Source organism: Thalassophryne amazonica, chromosome 5 (genome assembly GCF_902500255.1).
Source record: "Thalassophryne amazonica chromosome 5, fThaAma1.1, whole genome shotgun sequence".
NCBI classification, from domain to species: domain Eukaryota; kingdom Metazoa; phylum Chordata; class Actinopteri; order Batrachoidiformes; family Batrachoididae; genus Thalassophryne; species Thalassophryne amazonica.
Window position 1 is genome coordinate 20,511,768 of NC_047107.1, and position 23,009 is coordinate 20,534,776.

At 40.4% G+C, this 23,009-nt stretch overlaps 1 protein-coding gene across 1 annotated transcript in view; it reads left to right on the forward strand.

Moving 5' to 3' along the window:
- hmcn2 (hemicentin 2) overlaps nt 1-23,009 on the forward strand; it is a 356,871-nt gene that overhangs the window by 296,797 nt on the left and 37,065 nt on the right. The window contains 11 exon segments of the mRNA XM_034169771.1: nt 79-213; nt 1,074-1,208; nt 2,742-3,011; nt 3,106-3,296; nt 3,384-3,597; nt 4,692-4,826; nt 4,904-5,094; nt 6,191-6,272; nt 7,361-7,531; nt 17,705-17,857; nt 21,319-21,456. Of these exon segments, the coding sequence (XP_034025662.1) occupies nt 79-213; nt 1,074-1,208; nt 2,742-3,011; nt 3,106-3,296; nt 3,384-3,597; nt 4,692-4,826; nt 4,904-5,094; nt 6,191-6,272; nt 7,361-7,531; nt 17,705-17,857; nt 21,319-21,456 (1,815 nt within the window).

The window sequence follows — 23,009 nt, forward strand, 5'->3', positions numbered from 1 at the left end:
GATTTTATCGAATAGCTGCAGGTTACTGTATAAGCAATATTTCTTCAATAAACAAGCATAAATTGTGTTTTACCCCAGTGCCCCCAGAGATTACACCAATGGCAGAAGAAGTGCAAGTGTTGTTACATCATAGGACTGTTCTACCCTGTGAAGTTCGAGGCTTCCCGAAACCATCGATCACCTGGCAAAGAGAGGGAGTTCCTATAGCAACAGGTAACTAGGTGAAACAATAGCACATATGTAAAAGTATTATATGTTCACTCATGATTTCGAACAGGGATGGGCAACAGTGTGCATGAATAGCCAAGACGTTGCAGGTTTTGAAGTCCACAAATTGCTGCTCTGGATGTTGGCAGTGCTTACTCTGCCGTAGTCATGACCACCCCAGAAATGGGTAATGAGGTGGCGTGTGGGTGACACACTGCATAGCCTGGATGAGCCAAATAAAGTCTGAACACAGCCCTATCTTAGAGTTTCCAGACAACCAAAGCTAACAGGAAAATTTTGGTTCCTTGGTTGTTTATTAAATCTTGTTTTTTGGGACTGGACATTGGTTTGCATCATGCGTGGCTTTGGTGTGGGCATTAAAAATTATGACCTGCTTATTTCCTCTGTCATCATTGATTAACTGGACATAATGTCATCAAGCTACAGATAACTAGTAAAAGTGCTAACACCGTTAGTATACAAAATTAAATAACACGAAAACTTCGCTCAACAGAAACACTGGAGCAAAGAGGAGAGCCGTTAGGGCAGTTAACATGAAGTCATAGTTATTACAGAAATTTGTAATAAAATGCTCACAGAGGACAGACCTAGCTTCCTAACATGAGCTTCAATGGCAATCTGCTCCATTTTGGAGGCAGTTTCAAGCTGCCAGTCAAGGAATTGCAACTTTTTTTTTTCTGGATGTGCCACATTTTAGAAGCCCTAAGGTTGAAACATGGTTATTTTCACAGAGCATCAGGAATTTTAGTTAGTTAGATAATTTAACACAATTTCACATTGTGCAGTATTGTATATTTGTCACATTCATGATCTGAGTGGATTTTTTTTTTTTTTTGTCTTTACAGGTCACAGGTTGGCTGTGCTCTCAAATGGAGCATTAGTGTTTTCTCGTGTCACGCTTGGTGATGCAGGTACCTACCAGTGTCTGGCACAGAATGAAGCTGGCGTATCTGTGGGCAGGACTAAACTTGTCCTTCAAGGTAACGTAGGTTTTAATTTCCTTAATGGGCTAGAAACAGCATAGAAAGGCCTTCCTCTTACTTGATTCTGAATTCAGATCTTGATTCTGAATTCCGCAAGTTGCCGCAGGTTTCATTTTCCTGACAGCTTGGTGACCCATCCTGCACAGAAACACCTTGGGGAAGTATGAGTTGCACAGTAGCCAGTCGGGGTGGGTGGAAAAAAAAATCTTAGATGTATCGTGATGCAGATGTGGATGATTCTGAATTGATTCAGAAATATCAATAATCAACTCTTATTGGCTGCTGACCACTGTTAACAAGCACTTTTCACCTCCCTTTTGTAAACCTGAATGTTTACTTTTACTCAAGTCACTTTTTGAACTGGTGATGTACTTTCATTATTTAGGTGCATTTACCATATGGCTTTTTTACAACCTTTTGGTAAAAACTGTAGGAGTGAAGCTGCAGCTTCTACACTGCATGTGTAAAAAAACAAAGAAACGCCACTTCTTTTTGGATAATATGCAACACACCACATGGCAGGAAGCACCTATTGACAAGTTCTGGCTCCATCTGTACAGTTAGTAACTTCAAAATCCCCCCCCAAAAAATTGTTATGTTGATTAAAAATAGAAAGTGATCAAAAACAGAATTAAATTTCTATTTTTAATTAATTAATTAATATCACCTAAAGCTGCAACCTGGCAACAAAGTGATTCCCCAATGATTAGGAGAAAATGAAACACTTTTTGGTGCTATTTATTACCATTTGTTTTTTGTGTGTTTACCGAGAAATGTCACAGGATTTGGTCACATAAAAAGCAAATTAGACACAATAAAATAAATAATTAAAAAAATCTTTTATACCAAATGCCGTCACCATAATGAACTCAAAAAAGTGACCACTCCACAAATAAAACCTGAACTGCTTTACGTCTGTTTTATTTAATTTTATTACATCTTATTTTACATTTTATTTATTTTACTAGATCTTATTGTACTTCTTCCTTTACTTCTATGTATTTTATGCATCTTATCTTTGTTTTATTTGTGTGTTTGTATGACTATGTTTGTATTTTAGTGTTGTCTTTTTTGTGCTGGTGAGCCGAAGACAATTTTCCACATCGGTGGACAATAAAGAATTATTCTATTCTATTCTATTCTAAGCAGTGATCTGCATATAAAACATTGAAGATTTTACACTGAAAGTGCACATAAACCCCACATCGATGTGAAAATATTTTATTATTCAACATAATTAAGTTAATGTTGGTTAATTCAGATAAATTTAATACTGAGAATTTCTGATTATTTGAGGAATACTATGAAGAATTGCAAAATACATCTTTGGGTCAAAAACACAAAGAAAACAATAAAAGCTAATTAAAGTTAATTTTATGATATTCAGATAGCTTTTAATGCTTCAATTATTTGAATTAACTGAATTGCATTGGGTTATCAAATCATTGGAGTTACACTAAGAATAACTCCCATGCTTGCCCCAACCATCTTATTAAAAATGTAATCATAATTCATTCTATGTATCTCCAGTTCCACCGGTGTTAAGTGTGCCTCGTATGGAGTACACCGCTGTGCTAAACCAGCCAGTTAGTCTGGAGTGCACAGCTGATGGGCAGCCCCAACCGGAGGTTACTTGGCAACGGGAGAGGAGGCCTGTGGTTGAAGGTGCTCATGTGCGTATCTTTGCCAATGGAACTCTGTCAATTACATCTACGCAACGCAGTGATGGAGGGCTGTACACATGTACTGCCAAAAATATTGCCGGCAGAGCCAGCCACGACATAAGACTGATAATCCAAGGTGAGTTAAGACTTTTCTGTTGCACTGCAGGTGACTACAACATGTTCATTTTGAATTAATATAATGATTTATGAAACATGTTCCTGCTTTTTAGTCCCACCCATCATTCCTGCTGGACAAAGAGAGCTGTCAGTGATCCAAGGGTTTCAGGCACTGCTGCCCTGTGTCGTCCAGGGTTCACCAAACCCCATGATATCATGGGAGAAGGATGGAGTAGTTGTGCCCAGCCTTCCTGGCAAATTCACAGTACTGCGATCAGGGGAGCTGATTATTGAGCGGGCTGAGGTTAGCTGAATTGTAATCTGTCTTCTAGCTCTATTCTTCACTTTGTCATGAGTGTAGGAATCTTTTCTTACCACTTCTTTTACTCAGCCAGGGGATGCTGGTGTGTTCACGTGTGTGGCCACTAATGCAGCAGGTTCCGCAAGACAAGACATCCGTCTGTCCATCAACATGAGACCGGCCTTTAAGGAGCTGCCAGGTGATGCAACCCTGAACAAAGGACAGACTTTGGTTTTGTCCTGCCATGCTCAAGGGACACCTGCTCCTGTCATCTCCTGGACTGTCAACAACAGCCCCTACACAGGTACTATTACCTCATTGAAAACGAGTGAAATGTTATGAAACACTGTACAATTTGGCTTGTTCCAACAGAAGAGGAAAGCTGATTGGTATTTGGACTGGTATTATTTTCTGTTGTGAGATGTAGCATTTTAAAATATCTATCAATCTATTGATAGGTCATGGGTTCGATTCCCACACGTGACCTTTCTGTGTAGAGTTTGCATGTTCTCCCTGTGTTTGCGTGGGTTTCCTCACACATTTAAAAGACATGCAGATTAGGTGAATTGGAAACTTTATAATTGTCCAAGTCTCCCTTGCAGAAGTGGCCTTGATCTCAATGGGACTAACCTGGTTAAATAAAGCTTAAATTCAAATATATATATATATATTGAAATTTGATTAAATTAATGAAATGCATTTAATGAATGAGAAAAGGACAAAAAATGGGCACAGGTGAGTTATTCATGATATATTTTTTATTTGTGATTTAATTAGACATTTTATTGAAATTGGTATTCCAATGTAAATTATACTGGCCATGCTTGTGCATCGGTCCACCCCGTCTTCAGGCAGACTTCTGTGTGGAAAGCCCTGAGCCCTCTGATGGGAGAATGGGGTATGTCTCTTATGGTGAGAAAGACATTTGCACATAGGTTAATGCGGTTGTTATACGAGGGTAGGCTGAAAAGTTCTAAGGCTCACTATAATGCAGTTAATGCATTACTCCTTCATGGGGAGCCTTAGAACTTTTCAGCCTACCCTCGTATTACAAGAAACAGGGATAGAAATATGCAGTGTAGTTTGCATTCCCACTTCACAAGTCCAGCATTGTTCTGTGTTCTCTGATTGTCCATCTAGTCATCTAATAATTGTTAGCTGGTACTGCATTGTCCCAGTCCATGCAGCACCAAAGTGGGCAATGGCATTGGCTGAGGAAGTAACCTGCCATGGACTGGTGTCCCATCTAGGGGGAGTCATAAATTCTCATCCACTTCATGCTATGGTTTCTGTAGATAACTTCCTTCATCAGTAAGCCTCAGGGTCTGTATATGATTTCTTAAAACAGTAAGACGGTGTGGTGTGGCAAATATTAACTCACTGGATAAAATCTTGCAGGTACCACCATAGATGAAGCAGGCAGAAGCTCTGTCATCATTGAGAATGTGACACTGAGTGATGCTGGGACATACATGTGTGTCGCAGAAAACAGTGTGGGCTCTGTCCGAGTGCTCTCATTTGTTCGTGTCAGAGGTGAGTCCTTAGGTTTCTGTCAGTCTGTGCCAAGTCCCTGATACCGATGAGGTGATAAAATGAATATGTGCTTCCAGAGCCTCCTGTGCTGAAAGGTGAAGCCCACATGTCTCAGACAGTCCTTCAGGGTGGCACTGTACTACTTGACTGTCCAGTCCATGGAGACCCCAGTCCTGTCCTCCGCTGGCTTCACAATGGAAAATCACTTCTCCACTCCCACAGAATGCAAACACTTCATAATGGTTCCTTAGTTATATACAGCTTCAGGGTAAGTAGAAAGTTCACTTTGAACCTTCATTTCCTATATCTAACAAAAACAATATCTTTGGAAATGCTTTGCACCAAATCCTTAAAACATAAATTGTTGATTAAACTTGGATTAACAAAGCACATCAATAAATGTCCCCTATCTTAAAGAACAACAGAGCTGAATTCATCTCAAAATTCATCTGCAATAGACCTGTTCAAAATGTCAAATGTTACAAAATCTTTTGGGCATGTTGTGCTTGTTCCACTAATAAAATAAAAGATTTGTGCCAAATTTTATTGTAATTGGACATTGTTTAGGGGTCCCCCACAAAGCAACATCTTTCCCCAAACAAGCAATGCAGTAATCCAGTAATCCCAGTAATGTTCTCTTCTGGGTGACCAATCAACCACCACTTTTTGCCATTAGAAGCCATCTTTTACAGTACCTGTAAAAGAAAAATAATGGCATCAGAGTCTTCCCTGTTAGGGTGACGTTGCCTTGCCAGCGGAGGGAGAGGAAAATGTGTCACTCTGGGGGACCTCTAAATCTTATCTGATTGAATTAAAATTTGGTCTGCACCTATAAAACCCAAAATGGAACAAAAACAGCATGTGGCCAGAAGTCTCTCGCAACTTTTCTTTTTTCACTATATAACATGAACAGCCCTAATCTGCAACCCTTTAGGTAGAGGAACAGTGCATGACAGTTCTGCTCCATCCTCCACCCACATGAATCAGATTGGAAACAATTCAGTCAGAGCTTAACAGCACTAACAGTGGAGGGAGAAGACAAACAGAAAGCTGGATGTTCCCAGACTCTGCCCCTCTTTCCTAAACCATTACCTTCTTAAGTCTCCAAGTGATCCTGTAGCACAGCTTCCAGCCAAAGCTTTCTCACAGACAGATGGCTGTCCTTCCCACAGAGCACTCTGATGTCACATTTCCTTTTTTTCTGGCCCTATAGTATCTATTATGGCAAACAATTAAATGGAATGAACTTTAACTACATAATACCAATGGCAATGTGAGCAGCTATGTTTATGAATTAAGAAAGATGGTTTCTTAGGATTTTGATGTGCTAAATAACCAATACTCATTCAAGTTTTATTCTGCAGGCTGAAGATGGTGGCAAGTACCAGTGTGTGGCTGAGAGTGAAGCTGGGACCACAGAGAGGATCATTACTGTTAAAGTTCAGAGTGAGTTCTGGGCTTAAAATGAAAATACGGAACACCCAAGGGCAATGGCACCAAGTCCACATGACCCAAGGGCCAACAAGAACCTTTCTGAAGGCATAAAAAAAAAAAAAACCTAAAAATATCCTGCTGATGTAATATTGGACATTAGCAGAAGTATACCCTCTTATTGGATGCTAGTTACCTGCACGTAGGAGATTATGTTTTTGGTGAAGTATATCTGTCTGTTTTTTAGCAGGTTATCTTGAAAATATTTGAACAGATTTCAATTAAATTTGGTGAAGAGGTAGGCTTCTTGGTTCAGTGCAGAACTGATAAAATTCTGGTATGGCTCTGGATTACAAGGTAAATCTCGCTTTGATCAAAGTGAGTACCTTCAAAAAATAGCAACTGAAAAACTTAAAGTTAATGTGGAAGTGTCTATTAACTGTAGGTTTTTGTAATAACTGAATGGTTGCACTAAGTAACTTTGCTTTAGTGACTTATTAAGTAGGATTTTATCATTTATCCAAGTTTTCAGAGTCCTGGTCCTTCAACTCTTACTGTGTAGGTATCAGATTTGGAAGTTAAGCACTGACCTAAGGCAGTGATCTGATGTCTTTGGTCCTCGGTCTTCTTAGTACTAAAGGATCCTTAGGTGACACTGGACGGACCTTTTGTTACATGACTGGTTACTTAGCGAGACTCACGTGAGATGTCTATGCATGCACTGAAAGTGAACAACAGCTGCAACATTATGGCCATGTTGGACATTTGTTGTTGACTCACAGCAAATATCTCAGAGCTAAGGATACCTCCAAACAACTGTTAATGTCCAAAGGAAAGCGTATGTTTTACTTGTGCCTGGCTTTAAACTGATTTTATAATGTTTTTTTTATAAAACAGATTAGGAAAAAGAGGCAGACCCACAACATTTAAAAAGAATTGTTAGATATTTTTTGGATTATTGTGCATTTGTCATTGAAAGTAATATGTGCTGAAAGAAGCAACCTTTATGATATTTGAGAGTTTTCATGGCTTCACCTGAATAACTTCAATCAAAAGAATTACATGCCCTTTTTTTTTTTTTAACCTTTCTGTGTTTGGCTTAGTAAATGGAGGTTACTCTAACTGGGAGGCCTGGGGTCCATGTAGTAGAACCTGCGGACAAGGATTCCAAGAACGAATCAGAATATGCAACAACCCAGAACCATCCAATGGTGGGCGGCCATGCAGTGAGCCCAGCACTGACTCCCGGACATGTCAAGCAGGTCTCTGTCCAGGTGAGACTAAGTTGACTGATATCTTGTCTGACATGTTGTATTCAGTACACTGCAAAACTCAATGAGTTAGTTGAACTCAAGCCATTTGAGGAAACAGATTGCCTTAAACCATTTGAGTTTGTCAACTTAAATAAAATCATTTTCAAAAATTTAATTGTTAAAGTTTTAGTAACTTAACAATTTATAGTTAATTAAACTTATGTAAATCTAGTTTATGTTTTCAATAAAAAAAGTGACAAATAGATTTCTGCCTAAAAAATTTGCATTACATTATGGGTTAGATTTTTTGATACATTCTTTGGTTTACTTGTTGACTCTGCATTGTGTTGTTATGACTCTGCCCATTCGCTCCCCTCGGGACACGAATTCACGATCTCCAGCATGGAAGTCAGACTCTCTAACCAGAAGGCTAAAACCCAGAGCTCTGGCCTTGTGACCAGAGAATTCTTTTGAGCTGTTGGGAGTAGGGATGGGTATCGAGAACCGGTTCCTTTCGGGTATCGTTAAGAAATGGTTCGATCCACCGGCATAAATAACCTTTTTACTTAACGATTCCCTTATCGGTCCTTCAGAGTGGCCGTTGTTTTTGGGGGTGTTTGTCAGGAAAATTATAATTTCTCTACATTGATTACAGACCCTGCAGCGAGTCTGTAATCAACTTTTCTGCAGCGCAGCTTTGCTTTGAACATTGAACCAATTGAAGCAGTGATTTGCAGATCGAAGCAGTGTTTCGATCATTGCTTCGTTGATTAATTTTTTTCTTTCGCTTTCCCCCGCTAAAATCCTAAAGAGCATATGGCTGTGAGTATTATTTACCTTTTTTATGTTAAACTGACCTGTTATGGTTTTCTGAAACAGTTGATAGATGTATTTTTATAACTTAAAAACAGGACCGATGTAATTTCGGGTTTCACCTATTTATGTTTTTCACCACTTTCATCCCTGAATATGTGAAATCGTGAGTCACTTTTGGCGGATTAAAATTAGTAACTGGGACTCCTGTCTTGTTGCGAGAAAGAAACGACAATTGTCCTCCGTTCTGTTCACACAGCTCCAAACGCTGTGCAGCTCTCTTCCGAGTCAAGTTAGAATGATAGAATCCAGTCGGAATTAATAACTTCAAAGCAAAACACCGTTTTATTTTTATTTATGTCCAGAGATCAAATCAAATCAATTTTATTTATATAGCGCCAAATCACAACAAACAGTTGCCCCAAGGCGCTTTATATTGTAAGGCAAGGCCATACAATAATTACGGAAAAACCCCAACGGTCAAAACGACCCCCTGTGAGCAAGCACTTGGCAACAGTGGGAAGGAAAAACTCCCTTTTAACGGAAGAAACCTCCATCAGAACCAGGCTCAGGGAGGGGCAGTCTTCTGCTGGGACTGGTTGGGGCTGAGGGAGAGAACCAGGAAAAAGACATGCTGTGGAGGGGAACAGAGATCAATCACTAATGATTAAATGCAGAGTGGTGCATACAGAGCAAAAAGAGAAACACTCAGTGCATCATGGGAACCCCCCAGCAGTCTAAGTCTATAGCAACATAACTGAGGGATGGTTCAGGGTCACCTGATCCAGCCCTTACTATAAGCTTTAGCAAAAAGGAAAGTTTTAAGCCTAATCTTAAAAGTAGAGAGGGTGTCTGTCTCCCTGATCTGAATTGGGAGCTGGTTCCACAGGAGAGGAGCCTGAAAGCTGAAGGCTCTGCCTCCCATTCTACTCTTACAAACCCTAGGAACTACAAGTAAGCCTGCAGTCTGAGAGCGAAGCGCTCTGTTGGGGTGATATGGTACTATGGGGTCCCTAAGATAAGATGGGACCTGATTATTCAAAACCTTATAAGTAAGAAGAAGAATTTTAAATTCTATTCTAGAATTAACAGGAAGCCAATGAAGAGAGGCCAATATGGGTGAGATATGCTCTCTCCTTCTAGTCCCTGTCAGTACTCTAGCTGCAGCATTTTGAATTAACTGAAGGCTTTTCAGGGAACTTTTAGGACAACCTGATAATAATGAATTACAATAGTCCAGCCTAGAGGAAATAAATGCATGAATTAGTTTTTCAGCATCACTCTGAGACAAGACCTTTCTAATTTTAGAGATATTGCGCAAATGCAAAAAAGCAGTCCTACATATTTGTTTAATATGCGCATTGAATGACATATCCTGATCAAAAATGACTCCACAGTATTACTAGAGGTCAGGGTAATGCCATCCAGAGTAAGGATCTGGTTAGACGCCATGTTTCTAAGATTTGTGGGGCCAAGTACAGTAACTTCAGTTTTATCTGAGTTTAAAAGCAGGAAATTAGAGGTCATCCATGTCTTTATGTCCGTAAGACAATCCTGCAGTTTAGCTAATTGGTGTGTGTCCTCTGGCTTCATGGATAGATAAAGCTGGGTATCATCTGCGTAACAATGAAAATTTAAGTAATGCCGTCTAATAATACTGCCTAAGGGAAACATGTATAAAGTGAATAAAATTGGTCCTAGCACAGAACCTTGTGGAACTCCATAATTAACCTTAGTCTGTGAAGAAGATTCCCCATTTACATGAACAAATTGTAATCTATTAGATAAATATGATTCAAACCACCGCAGCGCAGTGCCTTTAATACCTATGGCATGCTCTAATCTCTGTAATAAAATTTTATGGTCAACAGTATCAAAAGCAGCACTGAGGTCTAACAGAACAAGCACAGAAATGAGTCCACTGTCTGAGGCCATAAGAAGATCATTTGTAACCTTCACTAATGCTGTTTCTGTACTATGATGAATTCTAAAACCTGACTGAAACTCTTCAAATAGACCATTCCTCTGCAGATGATCAATTAGCTGTTTACCAACTACCCTTTCAAGAATTTTTGAGAGAAAAGGAAGGTTGGAAATTGGCCTATAATTAGCTAAGATAGCTGGGTCAAGAGATGACTTTTTAAGTAATGGTTTAATTACTGCCACCTTAAAAGCCTGTGGTACATAGCCAACTAATAAAGATAGATTGATCATATTTGAGATCGAAGCATTAATTAATGGTAGGGCTTCCTTGAGCAGCCTGGTAGGAATGGGGTCTAATAGACATGTTGATGGTTTGGAGGAAGTAACTAATGAAAATAACTCAGACAGAACAATCGGAGAGAAAGAGTCTAACCAAATACTAGCATCACTGAAAGCAGCCAAAGATAACGATACGTCTTTGGGATGGTTATGAGTAATTTTTTCTCTAATAGTTAAAATTTTATTAGCAAAGAAAGTCATGAAGTCATTACTAGTTAAAGTTAAAGGAATACTCGGCTCAGTAGAGCTCTGACTCTTTGTCAGCCTGGCTACAGTGCTGAAAAGAAACCTGGGGTTGTTCTTATTTTCTTCAATTAGTGATGAGTAGTAAGATGTCCTAGCTTTACGGAGGGCTTTTTTATAGAGCAACAGACTCTTTTTCCAGGCTAAGTGAAGATCTTCTAAATTAGTGAGACGCCATTTCCTCTCCAACTTACGGGTTATCTGCTTTAAGCTGCGAGTTTGTGAGTTATACCACGGAGTCAGGGACTTCTGATTTAAGGCTCTCTTTTTCAGAGGAGCTACAGCATCCAAAGTTGTCTTCAATGAGGATGTAAAACTATTGACGAGATACTCTATCTCACTTATCTCACTTTAGGTAGCTACTCTGCCCTGTGTTGGTATATGGCATTAGAGAACATAAAGAAGGAATCATATCCTTAAACCTAGTTACAGCGCTTTCTGAAAGACTTCTAGTGTAAGGAAACTTATTCCCCACTGCTGGATAGTCCATCAGAGTAAATGTAAATGTTATTAAGAAATGATCAGACAGAAGGGAGTTTTCAGGGAATACTGTTAAGTCTTCAATTTCCATACCATAAGTCAGAACAAGATCTAAGATATGATTAAAGTGGTGGGTGGACTCATTTACATTTTGAGCAAAGCCAATTGAGTCTAATAATAGATTAAATGCAGTGTTGAGGCTGTCATTCTCAGCATCTGTGTGGATGTTAAAATCGCCCACTATAATTATCTTATCTGAGCCAAGCACTAAGTCAGACAAAAGGTCTAAAAATTCACAGAGAAACTCACAGTAACGACCAGGTGGACGATAGATAATAACAAATAAAACTGGTTTTTGGGACTTCCAATTTGGATGGACAACACTAAGAGTCAAGCTTTCAAATGAATTAAAGCTCTGTCTGGGTTTTTGATTAATTAATAAGCTGGAATGGAAGATTGCTGCTAACCCTCCGCCTCGGCCCGTGTTATGAGCGTTCTGGCAGTTAGTGTAACTCGGGGGTGTTGACTCATTTAAACTAACATATTCATCCTGCTGTAACCAGGTTTCTGTAAGGCAGAATAAATCAATATGTTGATCAATTATTATATCATTTACTAACAGGGACTTAGAAGAGAGAGATCTAATATTGAATAGACCACATTTAACTGTTTTAGTCTGTGGTGCAGTTGAAGGTGCTATATTATTTTTTCTTTTTGAATTTTTATGCTTAAATAGATTTTTACTGGTTATTGGTGGTCTAGGAGCAGGCACCGTCTCTACAGGGATGGGGTAATGAGGGGATAGCAGGGGGAGAGAAGCTGCAGAGAGGTGTGTAAGACTACAACTCTGCTTCCTGGTCCCAACCCTGGATAGTCATGGTTTGGAGGATTTAAGAAATTTGGCCAGATTTCTAGAAATGAGAGCTGCTCCATCCAAAGTGGGATGGATGCCGTCTCTCCTAACAAGACCAGGTTTTCCCCAGAAGCTTTGCCAATTATCTATGAAACCCACCTCATTTTTGGACACCACTCAGACAGCCAGCAATTCAAGGAGAACATGCGGCTAAACATGTCACTCCCGGTCCGATTGGGGAGGGGCCCAGAGAAAACTACAGAGTCCGACATTGTTTTTGCAAAGTTACACACCGATTCAATGTTAATTTTAGTGACCTCCGTTTGGCGTAACCGGTTGTCATTACTGCCGACGTGAATTACAATCTTACCAAATTTACGTTTAGCCTTAGCCAGCAGTTTCAAATTTCCTTCAATGTCGCCTGCTCTGGCCCCCGGAAGACAATTGACTATGGTTGCTGGTGTCGCTAATTTCACATTTCTCAAAACAGAGTCGCCAATAACCAGAGTTTGATCCTCGGCGGGTGTGTCGCCGAGTGGGGAAAAACAGTTAGAAATGTGAACGGGTTGGCGGTGTACACGGGGCTTCTGTTTAGGGCTACGCTTCCTCCTCACAGTCACCCAGTCGGCCTGCTTTCCCGGCTGCTCGGGATCTGCCGGAGGGGAACCAACGGCGGCTAAGCTACCTTGGTCCGCACCGACTACAGGGGCCTGGCTAGCTGTAGGATTTTCCAAGGTGCGGAGCCGAGTCTCCAATTCGCCCAGCCTGGCCTCCAAAGCTACGAATAAGCTACACTTATTACAAGTACCATTACTGCTAAAGGAGGCCGAGGAATAACTAAACATTTCACACCCAGAGCAGAAAAGTGTGGGAGAGACAGGAGAAGCCGCCATGCTAAACCGGCTAAGAGCTAGTAGCTGCGCTAAGCTAGCGGATTCCTAAAAACACACGAAGTGAATAATGTGTAAATAATTTAGAGGTGATTCAGCAGAGGGAGTGCTTTAGTTAAGGCACGTGAAGAAGATTACACTGTGAAACAAATCGTTATCTAGTTATCTAGATCAATCTAACTGCGCAGATTAAACAGCTAACAGATACAGCAAAACACCGCTGTGCTCCGGAACAGGAAGTGATACAATACCGCAGTGACAGCCAACCACCAGTAGAGGCAAGCAAGGGCAGTGACCAAGGATACAGTGACCAATTTCATATTTTTTTACTTTAAGACTCAGTGAAATACATAGAAAACCTGTAAAGCCTACTTTTAGTACAAAATTCAGAAGGTGTATCGATAAAGGAATCGATAAGGAATCGGATCGATAAGCAGAATCGATAATGGCATCGATATCGATAAAATCTTATCAATACCCATCCCTAGTTGGGAGTGAGGTTTACTAACTACATCTGCACAGCGACATCTGCTGGCCTCCGTTACATAAACTCAATTAAAATGAGTGAATGGAATGTACTGGAAATACATCACCAACACTTAAATGCCCCAAAACTTTAACCCTCTGGGGTCCGAGGGCATTTTTTGGACAGTTCACTCGCCTGGCATAAATGTTTTATTATTGCTGTTAACAGCTCTCCCTGCATCCCACAATCAAGTTTTATGTCTCTTTTTTTTTTTCAGGACAACCTGTGCTTTCAGAATATATATGTTTTTGTTGTGTTTTATAAGTGTAATAAAGGTTTACAATCAAAAATAGGCAAGGAAAAAATAAAGCGAAAAATAATTTTCCACACACATTTATTCAAAACACACAGCAAACTATAATAAACAACTGTTTTGACACTTTATAAAGGTAATTTGAGGTCGTGTGTGAAACATTGTACAACAAAAAGGTTCAAACAATAAACACAAATGCACATTTTGAACAATATATACAAAATGGTCTATGCGTTTTATTGTCCATTGATATGGTAAACAGTGCTTTATGCAGAGAAAGCAACAGAGTTAACCAGTAACATTCACATGCAAACTAGTGGAGCAATCCTGATAGTTACACACTCTTTGTTTGAGCACGTGAGATTGTCATCATAGGCTTTCCGTGTGCTCTTGCTTTCACTGATTGCTGTGCGTAATGGCGAAGGGCACACTGAGTATGTACTAATAGTATGTACTCATTGGAGCACCCAGGGGGCTATTCATACAGGCCAACTAATAACATATCACTCCTGAAAACAATCTTTGGCTTTTCACGTGAGGTAAATCTGCCCTACAATTGGATTTTGGAAAACCATGTGACGATGAACCAATTCCGATTGGACACTCGCATTGCGTATGTCATCACACAGCTTCTATGAGGAGTACAAAGATGGCCAATGGCTGGCTTGAAAGTTTGTGGAGATAACTTTTCAGCAAAAAAAAAAAAAAAGGAAGTTTCTATCTCATATCATTCAAAAGTTATTTATAATTTAGTAAAGCTTGGTCTTAGCCGTTGGATACGACGGCGTCGGCCCCAGAGGGTTAAATGTACTTCAAGGATCTGAGTTGTTATGACAACAATTCATTTTTGAGTTAGTTTAATTAATGGAAATGAGTGACTATAACTTTTTTCAAAGTTTGAGTTACATTAACTTAAGTACTGTATTAAAAGAGTGTTCCGTTTCGAATATACTCTAGATACATGTAATATACTGGTCAAATTCAGCATATATTATACAGTACTGTTAGAAACATGAGCTTCATAGGTTTACATACACATTGGCTAATCTCTTTCGGCCCCAATTTTCCCCAAGTTTAAATATTCTCCTTTGTCAAACAACATGGTATCTTCTTCTATGCTGGATGCAAATGAGCACAAAGTAGTGCGCAAGCAATGTTTTAATTTTTTACCTGGTAAAGTTGTTTTCACACCTGACACCGATGTTTTTAATTGCTAAACATATTTGTGCTTTTCTGCACAATCCATGGATGTGTTTGTCTAAAACTGAGGTGGCCAGACACTCTGCATGTGAAGCAGATCCGAGAATTGGAATCCTGAAAAAATTGGGTCAAAAGTACAATGTGCTCTATTTCTTATCTCAAAAGAATGCACTAGTTATAAAGCCTCACTTTGTGGGTCCATGGCACATATACTCTGCACACAGGGATACCCAATAGCACATCATCACTATGAATTTGAATTGATCCCAAAAATAAAAAACAAAACTTTAATAAATCTTTTTTGTACCATGCAGTCAGGGACATAAGTATTTGGACACCATGGAGCCGGGAACACAGTGCAAAATGAAGGGAATACATTGGGATTGGCCTTAGTCTGCATTATCTCAATCCACCCAGATGTAAATATGGGTACCAGCCTTGGCTGGAGAGGTAAATGTGAGACATTATTGTACAGTACTTTCAGCATCTGCTAGATGAAAATGTGCAACAGAAGGGCAGGCCTTCTTCTTCACTGGCATCATTTTCATGAGCTGGAATTGAAATAATGCACTCATTTCAACTGCAATCTTTTAAAAAAATTTTTCTGGGTGTATATGTGTGTCTCCTCCTTCAAAGTTTCCCCAGTTACCACTGATTTATGTCATTCAGATGTAATTCCATCAATTTCAGGAATCATAATGACAAATTGATCTTGGTGGATGTAAACTGCTGACCTGCTGAAATTGTGAAATTGTAAAGAAAAACAGAAATAAGCCTGTCTTCTGAGATTTTTTTTTCTTTTTATAACTTCAAATAGAAATAAAGTTGACATTTCAAGTGACTAAATGCACATACGGTTTGACAAAATCAAAAAGGGGCAATGGTTTTTAACCAAGCTGTGTAGATACTTATGTCCTGAACTGTTGCATGTACCACTCTGGGCTGGCCTCAGTTCGTGATTCAGCAGCACAAAATATACATTAATCTATTGGTTTGTGATATTGTGACTAAAAGTGCCTCATTTTCGGCATGGCAGCACAAATTCATTCTAATTCATTCCATGATGGTTGCACGAAATTAAAAGTGAACCAGCGGGGGTGGGGTTGGGGTGGTTATGGTTAGGGTGGGGGAAAGAGTAGGGTTAGAAATAGTGAGTTTAAAAAAAAAACCCTGTCATGAAAATTTGACTCATTTCGTCATGGGGGCGCAAAAAAACCCCCAAAAAAACGTGAGACTGGGCTGTTGCATGCCATCCAGACATTGGGTTCTCTTCAGTGTTGTCAGTAATCCTCTGATATTCAGCTGCTGATCTTTGCAATCAGAAGAACTCAGAAGAAGTTTATTGCCATTGCCAATGAACAGGATTCACAGACTAGGAATTTGCTTTGGTATAATGGTGCAACATTAAACAGAGAGCAATATAAAATGCTAAGATAAAATATGTACTAAAATAAGATAAAATATAAGATAAAATATGAAATATGAAATATGAAAGGCTATGTGCAACGACACAAACAGAACAACAGTGCAGTGGGAGGAGTGCAATTAAAAACCAAAGTACATTTGTCTAAAGTGACCTGTGATAAAATGATAAAGTGACAGAGGTAAGGTTAAGGTGACTGAGTTATGAAGTGTTCATGAGTCTTACGGCAGAGGGGAAGAAACTGTTCTTATGGTTGGAGGTTCTGGTCCGGATGGATAAAGCTGGAGTGTCAACCTCTACTGTCACAAAAGAAAAGCATTACGAACATCTTTGGGATTTAAACCCTTTTTTTTCCAGTACTTGCTGATACTACAATCCCTTTTTTCCTCAAAATTTTGACAATACTCACACTACTAAATTTCTTCTATGAAGCACCAAATAGGTATGGTTGTACCTGGAATAAATGAATACAAAAGCAACATTTAATACAATTAATTATTAATAGACTTGTAGTAAATGCATACCATTTAGTGGTCTTCTGACTTAATGGTTTGTACTGTTGCTTTACAGCAAGAATGTTTCCTGCCTGGTCCTTTCTGAGTGGAGTTTCCATGTTCTTCCATTATTTGTGGATCCTTTCAGATGTACCAGCTTTCTTCCACTTCCAAAGACATGCCGACTAAGTGAATTGGTGACTCTTAATTGCCTATAGGTTTTAGTGCGAGTGTGTGGCCCTGCGAGGGACTGGCAGCCTGTCCAGGGCGTACCCTGCCTCTTTCCCAGTGGCCGTTGGGATAGGCTGTTGTTCTTAATTGGAATAAGTGGGTTTGGAAAATAACTGAATGAAATAATGTTAAGCAAACTTGCGTTGGTCTCAGTGGAAATGTTTCAGCTGGCCCTCATAAACTGTTAATTTAATAAATAAATTGTTACATAATTGCTTATCTCAGTATTGTTTGGGGGGAAAAAAAACAGTTCTTGGGTTTGTTGCAATAACTGAAGTCTCTACAAATGCAGTTAACATGCAAGTAAAATTTAGAGATCCAGGGTTGCCACAAATCATGATATACATTTTAAATGCATGCAAGTTATAGGTTTTGTGTGTGTGTGTGTGTGTGTGTGTGTGTGTGTGTGTGTGTGTGTGGTGTGTGTGTGTGTGTGTGTGTGTGTGTGTGTGTGTGTGTGTGTGTGTGTGTGTGTGTGTGTGTGTGTGTGTGTGTGTGTGTGTGTGTGTGTGGTTGGTGGTGATAGGTGAAGCTCCTCGTAAGACAAGGGGCAGCCTAATAGGCATGGTGAATGACAGGGAGTTTGGTGTTTCCATTCTGGAGGCAAACATTACAGACAACTTGGAAGATGAGAGCAGCACCCTGCAAGCTCGCCTGGATAACATCCCCCCAACTGTAGGTGAGTACAAAAGGTAGAAGACATCAAATCAGGTTCATGTCTTCAAACTACAGACTTCCAAATAGCCAGGGCACTACTTCTGTATACTAGTGGGAGCCATCTGTGATGTTAATCAGTGAAATCACCAGGGGCCTCGTGCACAAAGACTTGCGTTCCCTTTCTACTAAAAGGTGGCATACGCCAAAACCCTGAATCTGACAGGTGAGAGTGGGAGGACACAAATGCAAGGCTCACACAGGCAGCTCTTGATGTAGAATGGTTTTAATGTGGTAAGCAAGGGTCGGTACACGGATAGACAGTCCAAAAGACTCAGCAGCAGTACAAGGATCATAAGGCTAGTCGTGCTTGGGTCAGGCAGGCAGGAGGTCGAAAACACGATGAAGCAGGCAATACTAGAAAACACAAGGTCAAGAGCTGGAGAGAAGGCACTGGGCGCATCAATCTGGTGAGGAACAAAGACACACAGTGAGCATATATACCCCCAGAAGCCAATCAGCAAATCCAGGACAGGTGTGCAAGGAAGGAACCAGAAACAGGGCGTGGCCAGAGACAGAGACAGCAACAGACACACCCCAACCAGAAAAGGAACACAAAGCAAAGCATACATGAACAAAAAAAGAAGATAACCAAACCGACCAAAAACAAAACAGAAAACCAACCCCACCGTCAATCCCTGACAGAATCAGGCGTAAACACAAATATATTCAGATCAAAGTGTGCGTAGGGAGGAGGAGGAAGAGACGGACAGAGCCAGATGCGTGGCTTCGTGCGGCTCTCGTCTCGCGCATTTGATTTGAACATTGATGGAATTAAAATGTTTCCTATTAACAAAAACAAACTCATGTGAGTGCGCCTTTGTAGCAATATGTGTGCAGTTAATAGCTCCGATTACATTCGGGAAGCCGGCTCTCACTGCAAAATGCGCTGTAATTTTGGAATGTACCTGGATAAGATTTGGATGATTGCGTTCCACACAACTGGCATGGCTCGGTGCAAGGTTGACTGGCACACGCCTGGCCGATCAGCCAGCTCACTCTGGAATGCCCTAAAGGCCAGAATGCCCAGTGTGGTCAGCACCTGTTTGGGCACAGACAACCTGTGGCTGCTCGCCGTATTGCACTCTGGGCTGGCCTCAGTTCTGTGTGCAACTCCAGTAATAGTGGCCTTGGTAATTGAAATCAGTTGATGGATGGATGGATGAGATTTATTGTCATTGTCATTACAGGAGTGCAACAACAATGTCCACACTTAATTTACCACATACAAGATACAGCAGTTAATCCGCAATTATTACTTGTTTACCATAATAATGGCACACATCAGAATTAAGACAACACATTTATGTGCACTAAACTTGAAACAGTTCATTTTCCAAATTGAGGCAATGTGAGTGTGGGGGAGCCGCAGCAACATGTAGTCATGGCCGGGATGGGGTGTGGGATGAGGATAGGAGGGGGTAGGGAGGAGGTGGGAGCATGCTTTCAGTCTCTGTCCATGTGTGAGTCAAATAAGTCAGTTTCTGTCCGTATGAAGTATGGAGTTGGAGAAGATAAGAAGGCAGCCGAATGTTCACCAAGGCCGTACAAATTCTTCTGGAGGAAAACAACGGGGCATTTTGTCCTTCAGAGGCTGATAATCCTGCCATGTTCATGGTTGAGCAGTGAAAAACACCTTTCCAGCTTTACGTGAACAACCAGATCCAATTATGAGTATTCCCCACATGTGTGCATTTGCTCCGAGATGTTAACCATGTTGCGTCTGAGTTCAAGGGTTAATGCAGTCTGAGAATGTATCACCTTGCCCAACTCATTAATCATGATGGACAAGTGAGGGGTCATGGTTTTGGTGGCAGCTGTCTTGCCAATTTTCCAGTAGGTCAGGGCATCACATAAACCAATAAGTATTAGCCCTCCTACAATGAAACCAAATACAGTATAAATAAATCCTCGACATCCTCCACAGAGAATGGTGCAAAGCATGTGACACGCCAAGTCTCCCAGGAGTCAAGAACATAGCCCGCAGGGTAGGTTCCACTTGGGCATGCAGGGTCCCCCGGCCCTGATTTCCTTGTTGAAAAAATGGTGTCAATAGCGTTCAGAGACCATCTGATCAATTCCATGGTTAATCCAATATAGTTTGAAGAATTTACAGTCTGGTGAAGTAGGGGACTTGAAGGTTGGAACAGAGATAGAGGCGAGAGGAGGACATGCGACCGCCGTTGCCAGAGTCCCAAGCAAAACAGATGAACCAATTGTTTCCACTTGCAAGTAAATCCTCACGTTCCTTGAGTACATGCTCACGTCGGATGGTACCATTTGCAAGGTGCTTTAATAACCCCTATGCAGCCATTGTTAGTGCCATTTTACTCATCACGTTGCGCATGTGTTTATATGCATCCATATAATGATAATATAACATATATAGTAATAATGTGGGTGCGTTAATTGCTCATCACTGTGTCTCTGATGTGCACATCACTCGGATGACTTCTTGTTTTCACACTATTAACAGTATGTCAGACTTCAGACAACTTTATTGAGCCCTAAAAGGGCAAAATACGTTTACACTCCAATTACCTCAGACAAGATACAGCAATTAATTCATAATAATGGCACACATCAAAAATAAAGACAACACATATACATTTGACATTGTTTATGTGCTTTAAACTTGAAGCAGTCATCTGAATTCAGGCAAAGTGGGTGAAGGCCGCAGCAGGAGAGGCCTGTGCCTCCTTGTCAGTATCACCTTTACATGTCCACAGTCGAACAATAGCTGTAGAAACGTGCATACACCAGCCAGGATTTTGTGTGACGCACTGCACATTTCCACAGTCATTTCACCTTTGATACATCTGAACTTTGCCGTGGAGATGGACATACAGTATGCCAGGTTTTTGTGCGTAAGCGTGCTTTGTACATGAGGCCTGGTGGAGTGGGTGGTTGCAAAGAAAACCTGCATCCTCTCGGCCCTTTCTGGAATGAGCTGAATACCCCTAGTGTACACTGTATCTCAGAAACAAGTGGGCAGATGTTCCCCAAAATTAGTAGGAATATTCCTTGGGTGACTGGCTCCAGATCACTAAATGTTTGAGCAGTCAAATGTCAAATTTATCATCCACAAAACATAATTTCCAGGATATTTCCACAACAAAGAGGACTCTAGCGACAATGTTGTGATTATATTAATTAGTAAATCATTTGTTTTCAAATAATACATTACAATAGCATCAGAAATATGCCATGAAATGGCATCATAATTGTTCGCAAGCACACATTTTACAGGATTTCTTCACAACCAATAGAGTTACAGACCTTTAAAAAACAGGCAATAAGATACAAAGGTTTCAGACCACTGAAGGTGAGGCTGAGTGTCCAGCTGAAGTTTTTGTCATGGTTGTAACTGTGTTTGGACTAAATACTTCATTTTTATGGCCCTGCACTGACTATGTTACATTGTAGGCCCTTTGCTGCGTGTCCTGGTGTCTGTGTTGGCCCCCATCTACTGGACCACTGTGCTGCAGAGCGGAGAAACCAGGAATGGCTACACCTTTACCCAGGGCCAGTTCAGACAGGAGTCCCAGCTGGAGTTTGAAACTGGTAAGCATTGATTTTTACCCGAGGCCATCCAATATGGCCATCGGGTATTGCAAAGGCTTTTCATCTGCCTGTCTGTCTGTCTGTGCTCAGCATAAATCCAGTCCTATTACTCCCAGAGTCTCCAAATTCACAGGGAACATTCTTGGAACACAGACCTTGGACAAGTTCAAAGATGGCAAACCTGACCTATTTTAAGACGTTAAAAAGGCACATTCTCTTCCTATTTTGTATGGAATGATCGTGCAGACGTTAGAGTGGTGACATCACATCGCTAGCTGCTAGCTTCACTTTGTTTTTTGGCTAAATATAACATCTTTCTCATATATTATGTAAAAGCTAGTGAGAAATAAATACTTCTAAAACTGAAAACACTGTTTTTGTAACCTGATAACACCTCTGGACTGATTTACAAGACCTTTTCAGACATTAGCTTGCACGGTAACTTTAGCTAAGTCAAAGCTAACTTTCTATGCAGTTACATTTGTCTCATTAACACCTGCAAATGCAGAGAGGGTGATCTACCAGTATTCCCTGATTTGCACAACTTCAGCTCTTGTCAAAAGCTCATGTACATGCAGACGCACGGTCTCGTACAGATGCCATTAAAAGGTAAATATTGTTTTTGACTGAGTGATTGATTGATCGATAGAGGGGATTTATTGATCATGTACAAATTGTACATAAGATAATAGGATTTTAATAATTAAACAACTGCAAATTATAAAGAACGCAATGCTCATGTGGCTGAGGGTATTTTAGCATTGTGTTGTATTTATACTTTTTGTCCATCAGTAATAAATTTTAACCTTCACACCAATGTCAGGGTGCTGCCATGCAAGGTGCTCTCTACATACTGGGAGCAACTAAGGCATTAAGGACCTTGCCCAAGGGCCCTCAGTGATTTAACCAGTCTGGCTGGGTTTTTAACTGAGGATCCTCTGGTCTGAAGCCCAGCGCTTAACCACTAGACCATCATCTCCCAAGTGCCTAGTCATGAACCTATTGCACATAAGAAACATTTGGAATTACACTGGATGCCTATTCACCTTAGAGTGGAATACAAGATCCTTGTGACTGTGTTCAAATGCCTCAGCAAACATGCACCTGAATATCTCCAGTCTAAAGTCTAGAGACAGACAAGACCACAAACCACAGGCTTGTCACCAAACACACATCTCTTTGTCATACCAACAACAACATGGAAGACTTTTGCTGACTGTAGCTTTAGCTTGGCCTAAACTTTGGAACTAGTGACCTCTCAAGAGGAATTTAAGAAGCAACTGAAGTCATTCCCATTCAACTATTGCCATACTAATGAAACAAAACAAAAAGCACACCATTGTCTGAATGAACAGTGACAGAAATGTTGCAGCTCCACAACTATAGTGTTCACAATAAATGGATAGTTGAAAAGACAACAAGGTGAAGATGAGAATCTTAGTGAAATAGACTATGTTAAACCTATTTGAAATCCTTAATTCTTTCAATGCTTACACTCAGGGAGCCCAATGTTGATCCAGAGAGTCCTATTCAGCCATTTCACAGGAGTTTCC